The 13,170-nt window shown below is 36.4% G+C and overlaps 1 protein-coding gene across 1 annotated transcript in view; it reads right to left on the bottom strand.

The window, feature by feature from the left end:
* LOC134424142 (cadherin-8) overlaps positions 1-13,170 on the bottom strand; it is a 162,631-nt gene that overhangs the window by 58,503 nt on the left and 90,958 nt on the right. The window contains exons 5-7 of the mRNA XM_063167664.1: positions 12,544-12,711; positions 7,604-7,791; positions 4,670-4,923 (exon numbers count right to left, since the gene is read on the bottom strand). Coding sequence (XP_063023734.1) covers positions 4,670-4,923; positions 7,604-7,791; positions 12,544-12,711 — 610 coding nt within the window. The remainder of the gene's footprint in view (positions 1-4,669; positions 4,924-7,603; positions 7,792-12,543; positions 12,712-13,170) is intronic.

Below are 13,170 nucleotides of genomic sequence, written 5' to 3'. Positions count from 1 at the left end.
GAGCCCACCCACAGCTGGGTGCCAGCCCTGGAGCCACAGCTGGGTGCCAGCACTGGAGCCACAGCTGGGTGCCAGCCCTGGAGCCACAGCTGGGTGCCAGCAGGGGATGACATTCCCATGCTGTAGTTTCTCAGGATGTGCCACCCTGCCCACACCAGAGCCTCACAGCTCAGCTGGACTCACTGGGCCCGTTCCCCAAAGGAGAAGCAGGCATCCAGATGTGGCCCTGACACAAAATCCTGGAATTACTGAGCTGGAACACAACAAGCTACAATTATTTGCAATTATTACCCAACTCTGTAAAGGCTTTTCACCATCAGCCTTAAAAATAGGAGGCCCTGGAGCAGCATGCACTGCACAATGGCAACTAAGGATCAAAAAGAGCTTGTGTTGCTTATTTTAAAACTGATGGATTAGAAAAAATATCACAGATTCACAAAATATCCTAACTCCAAGGATCATCAGATTCCAACTCAAGGATCTGCACAGGACTGTCATGGACATATTTTGTGAAAAATCCTTTTGCTCAGGATTTTTTCTCCTGAGAAGCTGAGAAGCCTGAGAGGAAAAGAAAAACATTCATTATCTGCTGCTGTGAAATGCAACAGGTGCATCTGTGATTGGTCCATGTTGGTTGTTTCTAATTAACGGCCAATCACAGTCAGCTGGCTCAGACTCTCTGAGAGTCAGGAGCTTTTGTTATTCATTCCTTTCCTTTTCTTGCTAGCCTTCTGATGAAATCCGTTCTTCTATTATTTTAGTTTTAATATATCAATTTCTTTTAATATAATATATATCATAAAATAATAAATCAGTCTTCTGAAACATGGAGTCAAGATTCTCATCTCTTCCCTTGTGCTAGGACCCCTGTGAATACCACCACACAGGACAGTCCCAAAAATCCATTTATTTACCTGCTTGTAAATCTATGAGAGGCTTTGTGCCTTTAGATCAAGTGGGAGGAAGTTCAGACAATGCTTTATAATTTCTAAGCAAGCATTAAAAGCAAACTACTGGTGAATTGGTTAGAAATGAGGATGAACAATTAAAAAAAAAAAAAAAAAGAAATTAATAGAATAGTCTGGGTTGGAAAGGATCCTCTCATTCCAACCTCTGCCTTGGGCAGGGACACCTTCCCCTAAGACCACAAGCTTCTTTCCAGGCTGTATTTGATAATAACTTTTCTAAATTCTTTAACATTTTATCCTTTGCCTCAATTATCAGTCTCTTCCCACGTTCAGAGATATCCAAGTTTGATTTCATTTGTGGCACTGCAATGCTCTGAATGTGTGGAGCCTTTGTGTATCAGACTAATGCAAAGCAGACGTGGTATTGGGAGCACAGAAGGTGATTCATATTTTGTTTGTGCTGCCTGGGTTTTTATAACAAATGTACACAGTAGTTCTGTCTAAGCTAAATATTGATAGAACAGATATCTATTGAAAAAAATGTAATTTCCTTGAAATATAAGTCGTTATTACTTGCTAAAATTCTGTTTTGAAGGGAAAAAGGGGGATTTTAAAAAGGCCAGGCAACACTAACATAAAAACAGTCCATCAGTTTTAGAACAGCTTGCTGTAATTTTTAAAATTTTTAACTAAAGTTTGATATTTTTGGTATCATAGAAAATGTGCATAAAATCTGCATCATATATACGTGATAAAAGAACAGAATTAACACCTGAAATGTACATTCCAATCAATAAAACCAGTGCTTGAGTATGTTTCTGTTAGAACTTGCCAGCTTCTTATTTTGATCCAAACTGGAAAGAAAGCAATTGTATTTCTGCTCCTACTTGTTCCACTAGTATTTTCCCTCTTTTAATAGTAGAATTATTTTTTTCTGTCTTTAAATTTTTATGCAAAAAATGCAAAAAATAAGAGAAGAATTTGAGCTTTCTAAAGCTCTCCCAGAAAAATCCTAATTAATCAGGTAAGCAAGCAAGAGTAAAAAAGTTGCACAGAAAAGTTGCAAAAAACTTGCATAGAAAATGGGGCTCTGTATATTCCTTAATTAGTATTAAGCCAATATTTTAGAAAAGATTAAATCTTATAAAGTACCGTATCTATTATTTAAAGAAAATATACAAATTATACCAATAAATTACCTTTGTTTTTAATGTAATTAATTTTGGCCAGTTCTGTTTCATGTATGTTGTGTTTTTATATGACCTGATGAGCAATAAGATTCGTAATTCGAATTTTTTTCCAAACACAAAGTATTTTTGTTTTTAAAAGTTTGAAGGCCTCTTGATTTATAAAATGATGAAAAGGGGAAAACTAGACAAATCTTTTACTCAGATCCATTTTTTTGGGCTTGGACAGAATAAAAAGGATAAGTTTTAGAACAGTAGTAGGTTTGTAAAAAGTCTGAATTCTTAAGAGTTTGAGGCAGGTGAGAAAAAAAATTCCCGAGCAGCATAAGAGGAGTGGAAAAGCAGCCAAGGTAAGAGTGAAGCAGGGGTGGAGGCAGAGGAAGAGGAGCCAGGAGCAAGGCAAGAGCAAACAGAGCAGGGAAGAAGCTGAGGTTCCATTGAAAGAGAGCTTGCTGTGGAGCTGGAACACAGGGAGGAGATTTGCTGTCACCATGGCTGGCCTCACACTCCTCTCAGAGGATCTTTTTTGTCTTTTTCACAGACACCAGTGGGCAGCAGCAAGAAAATCAGTGATGGAACCACCGCTTCAATTGTGACAGATCAAATCCTGCCATTCTGTGGCATTTTTGTTTAGGAATCTGTGGTAGCTGATGCTGCGGTTATCTGCTTTTGAAAGTCTGATTTAAGAATGAGAATTACAGAATCAGAGGATATCCTGAGTGGGAAGGGACCACAAGGATTGAGTGTTGGAATCTGAAATTCAGGGAATTCTCAGAACTTTGGGCCTGTAAGGCACAGCTTGGAATTAAACACAGGATTTGATCTGAGACCTTGGAAAAGGCTTCCAAACTTAGGGGACAAAGCAAGAATGTGGATTTATAGTTTAAAGCAGAGACACATTAAGCTTTAAATTAAATTTAGAGTTTTAGAGTTTAAGATACAGAAAAAATAAAAGTAGTTACAAAGGTAAAGGAGGAGTTTAGAATGCAGCACTGTAGGTTTGTGTGTTATAACATGATTGGCTAAGAAAGCTCACACTGTACCATGAGCCCATAGGATGAAATATTTCAGGATTGAGTCAAAAACATAAATATCCTTGTTGGCAGTGTTTTATTGGTCAATAACTCCTTAAAAGGTCCTGTCACTAAAGGTCTTGTGACCTTCTGAACCATGTGGTGAAGATGTGAGCCTAACTCACCCTTCCTGCCTGTGTAGAAGGTAAGAAAAATAAACTGCATCATCTAAAAACCTCAGAGGTCCCATCTCTAACTCATTCAAAACTCCTTCAAAAATCCCCATAATTGAGTCTGACTCCTGTCCCTGCCCAGACCCCCCAGCAATCCCCCCTGTCCATCCCTGGTGTCCAAACCCTCCTGGAGCTCTGGCAGCCTCAGGGCTGTGCCCATTCCCTGGGCAGTGCCAGCACCTCTGGGGGAAGCAGAACCTTTCCCTGATCTCAGCCTGGCCCTGCTAAACTCCAGCCATTCCTGGGGGATCAGAACCCTTCCCTGATCTCCAGCTCTTCCCTGGGTGCTGTCCCTTGCCCAGAGCAGAGATCGGAGCTGCCTCTCAAGAGGAAGTTGTGTAAAACTCAAACATACTCTCCAACATCTTCACACACAAGTCCTAAAGCATCCAAGCACGTTGGCAAATCTGAATTTCTAATTCTGAAGATGCTATACTATGATATGCATCATGTAGGGTCTCTACATAAAGGTTGAAAGTCCAGCTCTGCAACAAGCCTGATGGAAGTGACAGTGATTAGAAAATGATAGTGATAGAAAATGATGGATTATAACAGCTAACATCATCCTCCTGATGCTGCCTGCCCCGAATTCCCTGAGGCAGCAATGCACAGTGATGATTACTATTAAATAGACTCTCTCCACATATACTTTTGCTATGAATTTCACATTTTGGTGTTGGTTTTCCTAATGCCTTTAGCAGGCAGTACTACACAGAGCAGAATGTGTTTTGGAACACTCAGCACACCATGCAATCACTACCAAGGGGGAGGGGAACATGTGCACTCATCAAAACAGATAAAACCCACTGATCTGAGCCAAGTGGAATAAAAGATTTTGTTCAAATTAGATCAAAAAGGGAAAATGCTATAGACTGAAGATGCAGAAGTCATATGGGCATAATCATCTTTGACTTTGTATCTTTAAACCAGGAATGGGTTTAGACAAAGGAATACAAAATATGTTTTGACAACCTTACAACTGCATGGCACAAACTCAGTATTGTTAGTGCAGACACTACTGGATTATTTAAATTCACTGCAGAGATACACTCTGATGATTCAACCCCATCCAACCTCATTTCTCATAAGAACCACTCACATTTCTCATTTTCACTGCATTCCTCTGTTTCATAAGACTACTCCTATGGCAAGGAGCATTTTGGGGACTTTGAAAACGATCTGAACTGATAAATCTAACATCATAAACCAAACCCTACCCTGGCATTTTCACAGAAAGAGAGCAGCATGAAAACAGCCACACAGCGATTGGGGAATACACTTGGGATCAGCCAGCAGCGCTCCCAAAAAGCCCCTTAAAGCAGCCCTACCTTATAGGGCTGGAAGACACGTCGGGATCATGGGCCGTCACCTGCCCCAGCACAGAGTTGAGAGCAGCATTTTCATGTACTTCCAGCAGGTAGGTGGGCGAGGAGAAGACCGGGGGCTCGTCAGCGTCCTCCACCACGATCTTGACGGTGGCCGTGTCCTTGAAGGGGCCCCCGCTGAGGAAGCGAGGGTCGATGTGGATGTTGGCTGCCTCCACCTTCAGCGTGTAGGACTTCTTGCTCTCAAAGTCCAGTGGCTGTTGAGAAGGACAAGGATAAATGTCATTTATCAGAGAACAAGGGGTGGCAATGCTGATGGATGGGAGTTATGTGGATTTTTAAGCACACGGAATCATTTCAAAGCAGGCACTTCCCTCTCCCAGAAAACCCAACCTCCGGGTTTTCTATAGAATCTGTTTATTTACCAGCCTCAGAGAACACAGCACTGTTTCCCTGTTTCTCACAAGAAATTTACTGAAATATTCCCTCTCATGAATTATACCATTACAATTACATATCAGACAAATACTACAAATTTGTTTGGGATGACACAAGTTGCATACCAATAATGCATTTCATCAATGCTTTACTGGCTGGAGATAAGAAAACAAATTCAACTGGCTCCACAAAGAATAAATATTTTATTACTTCCAGAACAATGTGAGAAATGCAAAGAACTAGAAATTATTATTTGTTGGATAGGAGAAACAAAATGTAGAGCTAATCATATGAGAAGGTACTTCAATATTCTTGTACTACAAGTACTTCTGTATTTCAGTTTACAGGAGTAAATGAGCTAGACATCTCTTAGGAATTTCTTAAAACTGTAGCAATTTCTACTTCTGTATCATTTCTCTTTTTTTTTTCCCCACAGACAGAATCACAAAACAAATTACTTTATTCTATCAATATACCTGCCATGTTACCACTGTTTTTACTATTTTACAGTCCTATATTAACTCATAAAAGATGAAAACTCAGTGGATTTAAGGGACTGAAACACCAAATAAGCCCCAAATCTGTGACACTTTTGAGTGTTAGACTTTTTCATTATGGGAGATTCAAGTTTGTGTCTTGAAGCACATCAGTATATTCACTTCATAATTCTCTTGTGTCTCACAACCATTCAAATTTCAAAGATGCAAATTGCCAAGCATTGGGAAGATATTAAGATTTGCATTATAATGTCTGAGGCATAAAAAGAAGAGGACATAGACACTCTGAATCTGTAATGCAAATACCAGCAAGAGCACAAACAGGAATCTTCAGGAAGTCTGTCAAAGCCTTCAATATGTATATCTTCAAATTCTGTGGATTTTTTTCAGGTATGAATCAAGCTCTAAAGGGATTTGCTCTTGCTCACAAATTCTAGTAAACACAAGAAAATCTTGCTTCTTTTGCAGCTCTTAAATTAGTACGCTTTTGAAATTATGAATGGGGATTTATAAATCAGCATATTCACAATTTGCCAATCATGGCTCCTGTAGCACTCCTTCAATTGCTTTTCATATGCTTTACAGAAATGACAGCACCCCAATACATTTAGTCATGCCTAATCAGAATATCATATTGAAAATTTACTCAGCATTGTCTAAAGCCCATGATTTTATGCTGAAGAAAATCTGTTGGTGAGCAGTACCCTCCATACATCATCTACTGGAGTAGAACCAAAATTATTATTGCTGTCAAAATGAAAATATGAAACAACATTATGGTTGAGATTCAGTTATGAAATAAAGCCAAGGGAACTGGGGCAAAAGGCTAATTGCCTCAGCTTACAGGAGAGGCCACAGCACACAATAAATAACAGTACGGAAGAGTTGGGATGTATATCATAATTTTCTCTTTAGCAAAGCAAATATAAATTTAGATAAATATACAACAGTTTATTATAAAGCTACAGTGCTGACCTACTCACTGAGAAAGAGAGAACACAAAGTTTTGACAGGCAATCTGCCTGACCTCTTTAATGACAGGTACAAGTGGAATATTAATTACCTGTGCCTACTGGATTCACCTTTCCTCACTGGAATATCATGGTTTGGGTTTTGTTTACTTTTGGTTTTTATAAACAAAGATTCATTTACAGTGATCTGTGCTATGCAGTTAAAACCCTCTGCCACTCCTATAAATTATATTAATATCCTTTCTTAGAACACAGCACGAGGAACAGCTTTTTCTCCTTCCCCAGAAAATAGTGACAATTAAAGCTGCAATTAATGTTTCCCCGGGTTTATTTTGGTTTTCTTCTATGCCGCCTCTCCCCATATTTCTGTAGATAATTGGGTGATGTTTTTGTTGTGTACATGCAAATACCTCACCTTCACACTTCAAGACTGTACAAGCATAGAAAAGGTAACATGGTTTTCTTTAGGGCCCAAATTTGTCACTTCTCATGTGAAACTACCAATCTCCTTAATAAAAGTCAGTGAAATCCCTGTTCATTACGTGAAGACAGCTCAACATGAGAAAAAGGTAGAAGACTAAGCTCTGACATATCAGGTAATTTAATTAATGCACCGTGATTTATTTTTCTCTGAACAGCTACACAGGAAATCAAATAATTGAGAGAAGTTATTTTATGGATACTCAGCAAAGATTTTACAGAAATTTAAACCACCACCAAAGTGGAATTTAATCTACTCTTTTCTTTTGGAACCAAGGAAACAAAAGCTTGGGGATGTCATGATGTGACCACCCGGGAGCCCGGATAAGATTAACATTTCCAGCACCCATGGATGTCTCCCCAGTGAATTTTCTCAATGAAAAATCAGAGAACCATGGCCAGGACACCCCATTTCATCACTCCACTGGCTTGACACCTCATCCATGGATGAAAGAACCCCTGGAAACGCAGCATCTTCTCACAGAGCTGAGTCTGGCTGAGTAGTTGCATGTATAACAAATATATAAATTTTTAACAGAGATATGATTTACCTTCCTCACTCTGATAATGCCATCCTGAGTTTGGGCATCCGTAGTGATCTCAAACACATCCACTCCATCTCCTTCAATAATATCATACGACGATTTGGCATTTTCTCCAATATCCAGGTCATTTGCTCTCACCCTTCCTATTGGTTCACCAAGAGCAACATCTTCCATGACTGAGAAGTGATAGAGACCTTACAAAAAAGAGGAAAAGACTGAATATGACAGCTGCTCCAGTGTCCCCTGGGTGCATTAAATATTTACACGTCCCCAACACCAACTCTTGAGATCTGCACCCAAGCCCCATTTACACAAATTATTGAATGAAAGCAGCACAGTGTGGTCCTCACACAAGAATATTCACTTTACTGTAGCTGAGTGTCCTGTCCATTCCAGCAGTTTCCTCCTTCTGCCTTGCAGGGATGTTTTGTGTTGGCAAACACAAATATTGAGCTCCTTTCAACACTGCAGAACTTATCTTTTTATACAGATATTTTATTGTCAAGGAGTCACAATTCAACCAAGAAACTTTGGCTTTTAATCCACAAAAAAATTGGTCGAATTCTTTAAAAATCTATTGTGTAAATACTTACATAACTTCAAATATTTTGTATATAACTTGAAATATTTACTACTGTTTAAAATGTACTTTCATTTTGCTTGTTTAAACCCTTCCTCCTCACTTTTGTGGTAAGAAACGAATCAGGAAACATTCAAGGAAACTCCCAATTTTTTTTTACTGGAAACAATAACTTTTCATAGTAATCATTACTGTGTTTACTACTTTTTGCAGAGTCACACTAAAATCCATTAGAAATTACAATTCAAATTGTCAATATTTTATTTTTTGTTACACCTGCTTCAAATCTTTTAAGCTAAAAAGGATCAAAAAATCTATTTAGATATATTATTTTAGGTAGAATTTTTCAAGGCAAAACCCAAAATACCTATTTTCTTTTGTATCTCCCTACTCCTAACATTACTCTAAAAACAAGACACACATTTTATACCCAAAATTCCTTCTAGAGTCCTCATATTTCTACCTCTTTATAACTGACTCTTATTGAAGTTAAGATTAATATAGTAGCTAATCAAACAAAATGCTGCTCAGGAGTTAAAATAAGCAAAGAATTCAAGGATAATAGAAGAGACCATTAAAATAATTTTGACACAGGATTCTGGCCTTGTTCTTCCCTGTCTTCCCTGTTGTTCTAAGACAATCTGTTAAGAGCAGGTAATAATTTTCCAAAAACAATGTTCTGGAGTTCTGGCTTTACCTGTTGTAAATTATTTCAGGAGCAACAGTTAAAAATAGGAAGGAAACTGAGGAATTCACAAATACATGTATTAGCTGCACAATGAAATCCCAAAGTGACTTGTTTTTAATGTTGCTAGGCTAAATTATTAGAGATAATTTGGAGATCATCAAGATTCCTCAGAATATCCATAATGGCTCAAAAACAATGAGCAGCCAAAGCAATGAAGTGCCTTGGGAGATTAAATTATGCATTCATCATTTACTCTGCTGTCCACACTTTGTGGTTTGAATCTCCAGGCACAGCTGATTGCATGATTAAGTTGAAATTTTGCTCTCAGATTTATTAAAACAGTTTACAAAATATTAAGAAAAATTTAAAAGTTATGATGCAGCTTACTCTTTTACACAAATTCCTCCCCAGAATTATGAATTGTATGGTAGTGCTGAGCTGACCAGAATATCCACACTGGGCATCTTTGAAAGCCCTGGGTTTCCACAGCAGTGCACAGTTCCTCTCATTACAATTCTGTGGTAAACTGCCAGGTTAAAAACTTCAGTGACTTATAAAACGCCTTTAAAATTATTTCAGAGAGATCACAGAAGTAGTGAAAGTTCATCTTTTTCATTTCTAAAACCCAGGAGGCTAACTCTCTGAAATCAAACCATAAATATACATTTCTGTCCTGCCTGGAAACAATAACCTGATAGAACACCCTGTTTCCCGAGCTCATTACCATTTATTGTGCAAGCAGCATGTATTACATCTTATGAATTTCTATTTCATTCTGGCTGGGCTTATTGTAAGTTTGATCCTTTCTTATTTTCCTTTCCAGGCAAATGCAACTGTGCTTCAACAGTGTAAAAAAAATAATAAAGTCAGATTTGCTCAGCTCTTGTCCAAGGGCAGAGTTGTGGCTAATCTGTGGTGCTGGGCACCTTTTAAAAGGTAGAATTTGTAATAACACCCAGATCCAATGTTACTATGGCTCATCATTAAAGCAATAAAGACATAATACCCAGCAATAATTAAACAATACATAATAATATTATATGTTATTTATATAATAAATATATATGGATATATATTTATTATATATTTATTGTACATTTCAATATTTATTATATATTTATTATATGTTTCAATATTTAGATTTATAGTCCTAAAATACTTATGTTCTTTAAAATAAAAACCTTGCTCTAATCAAATTCTGTCTCTATAAAATTATTATTAATTACATATTACTTAAAAATATATACATACACATATATATAGACATATATAATACATATATATACACATATATAAAATACATATATAAACACATATATATTACACATATAAACATATATACATATATATAATACATATATAAAAATAAAATAACCCAGTACACATGTAAAACAACCAGTAAAATATAATTAAAATAACCATATAAAATAATATATATGTATATATAGACATATATAATACATATGTATAAAATACATACATATACATATATATAATACATATATACACATATATATTACACATATAAACATATATACATATATATAATACATATATAAAAATAAAATAACCCAGTATATATATAAAATATATATAAAACAACCAGTAAAATATAAATAAAATAACCATATAAAATAATATATATGTATATATAGACATATATAATACATATATATATATGTATAAAATACATACATATACATATATATAAAATACATATATATACACATATATATAATACATATATATAAACACATATATATTACACATATTAACATATATACATATATATAATACATATATAAAAATAAAAAAACCCAGTATATATATAAAATATATATAAAACAACCAGTAAAATATAAATAAAATAACCATATAAAATAATATATATGTATATATAGACATATATAATACATATATATACATATGTATAAAATACATACATATACATATATATAAAATACATATATATACAAATATATATAATGCATATATATATATACACATACACACACACACACATATATATATATATATTTATATATATAAAATAAAATAACCCAGTGATAAAACAAGCAGGTTTTTTTCCCTTAAGAATTTGCATAATGGTCAGTGGTTATTCCTAGGGGGAAGCTCAAACCCTGCAGGGGCTGTAACAGCTTCAGAGGCAGCACCTTCCTCGATGCTGCAGGAAAACTCATCCAGGAGCAAATGTATTCCAGGGATAGGGGTGCAGTGTGCCCAAAAGCCCTGGGAAAGGGCAGTTTCACCCCCACATGCTGTGGCCCTGGGCTGCCCCAGTTTGGACCAGCTGTGCTGCTGATTTTGGGTCAGATTTTTGCCCTGTTGGCTTCCTGAGGCAGTGCTGTGCAATGTAAAGCCAGGTAAGCTGGCAAAGGCAGGTCTGTGCTGCCTGAGTGGAGCCACAGGACACTGCAGGTATAAAAGAGACATCCCTCTGCAGGCTGGTGATAGAGTTCAGCTGTGGGCATGGCATTGTTAGGGAAATTCTTGGAAAACACTGACACAGGGAAAGGCAGTGCAACAGGACACAAAGTCAAAAATTTATGCATTTCCTGCTTTATGAGAGAAAACCTTTTATTGTGCAGAGTGCTTATCTGTTAAAAACCACTAAGATGAGGTAATAAAATATATATTTTGAAAATAAGCTTTTGCCTCTGCTTATTTGTATTAGATTTCTCTCTCTCTCTATGTACATTTTCTACAGGCTACAGAAGCAGATTTATCAAATGCTGAGCAGTAGGATAAACTCATTTTACTCTGTGTCCTCAGAATAGGGCAAAAGTGGATTTGAAGTCATCCATAGATGGAGAAAAATTACCTTTACACTGGTTCCTGAGCACTTTGTTAGAAAAACATGCTTCTAGGAAAACAAAAATGATGCAAAATCTGGATGCAGCCTCAAAAAACTTTTAACTTTAATTTTCCAGAACAAGCTGGATAAAATGCTAAGTTTCTAATAGTGTATTAGGTTGCACCAGCTCCAAATAAAATCAATCCAGTCATTATGCTTTTCTTCCTCTTTTTTTTTTTTCTTTTTTGTCTTCATCTTGGAAACAGACTACAAAGCTTGCAGAGAATCTCAGCAGGATGCCAAATCATTTTAACCTAACTCAGCAAGATACCCATTGGAACCACAGTAGAAAATATGGATTTTGAATTAAAGATCAACAATTATCTAGATTCAGACTTATCTTCTTTGTTTTCTTCAGTATTGCCTAATTAGTCAAGGCTTTTATTCCTTTTATCTGTTATATGTGTCTTTTACTGGTGGTGTCACTTGTCTGCATGAGATGGAAGCAGCAAAGCACACAGAAGCAACTGCACTGAGAGGAAATAAATATGTTTTCAGCAGTGTCCAAATAAATATGTTTTCAGCAGTGTCCAGGCCCTTTTGGGTGGGTGTAAGAGGGGTAACAAGGAAGGCAGAGATCTGAACACTGTTGTGGACATTACTCTCTTTTTTCTAAGCTCTTACTCAGGTAGAGGATGATTAACCTTTCTCACAGCTGTGATGTAGTCACAGCTACATCTTTTAAATGACATTAAAAATCCAGGCAATATGAAGATTTAAAAATACTTGAATTTAAGAAAAAAAAAAAAGAAAAACACCATAGCTTTTTAAATAGGAGCACGCACACATACAATGGCACTTACTCTGTGCAAACTTAGGAGGATTGTCATTCACATCACTGAGGGTAATGGTCACTGTTGTAGTTCCAGAGAGTCCACCCATATGTCCTCCCATGTCCTTTGCTTGGATGACCACAAAATATTCTTCTTTGGCTTCTCTGTCCATGTTGGGAAGAGCTGTTTTAATTATAGCTACAATAATGGGGGGGAGGAAACAATCAGGTACAGACACAAATTCAGTTTGCAGCTGTTTTTATGGATATATGCAAATATTGGTATACAAAAAATGTCAAAGGTCCAGTTAGGTTGCCTCTTAATACAAAAGATGAAAAAGAATTTGAGATTTTGAAAAAACTGTATTAGAGGTCACCTACCATTTAATTAGAAATGCACTGAAGCTGTGGTTCAAAACCCAAGAATTAATCATAGCTGTGATATATATTTCTATTTCATTTTATTCCTGACAAACTTATTGGTTTCTGCCCCATCTCCCACAGAAATCCATCTTTACCCCACAGAATTCCCAAACAGAAGACATCAACATAGAAATCTGACTCTGAGAACACTCTTAACCACATTTGCTCAGATTGTTTAAAATAATTAAAACCCAAACACATTATTTAATCTGCTCCTGTGTATATTGCAGAACAC

This window comes from Melospiza melodia, chromosome 13, assembly GCF_035770615.1.
Source record: "Melospiza melodia melodia isolate bMelMel2 chromosome 13, bMelMel2.pri, whole genome shotgun sequence".
NCBI classification, from domain to species: domain Eukaryota; kingdom Metazoa; phylum Chordata; class Aves; order Passeriformes; family Passerellidae; genus Melospiza; species Melospiza melodia.
This window is presented reverse-complemented; position numbering and strand designations above follow the sequence as displayed.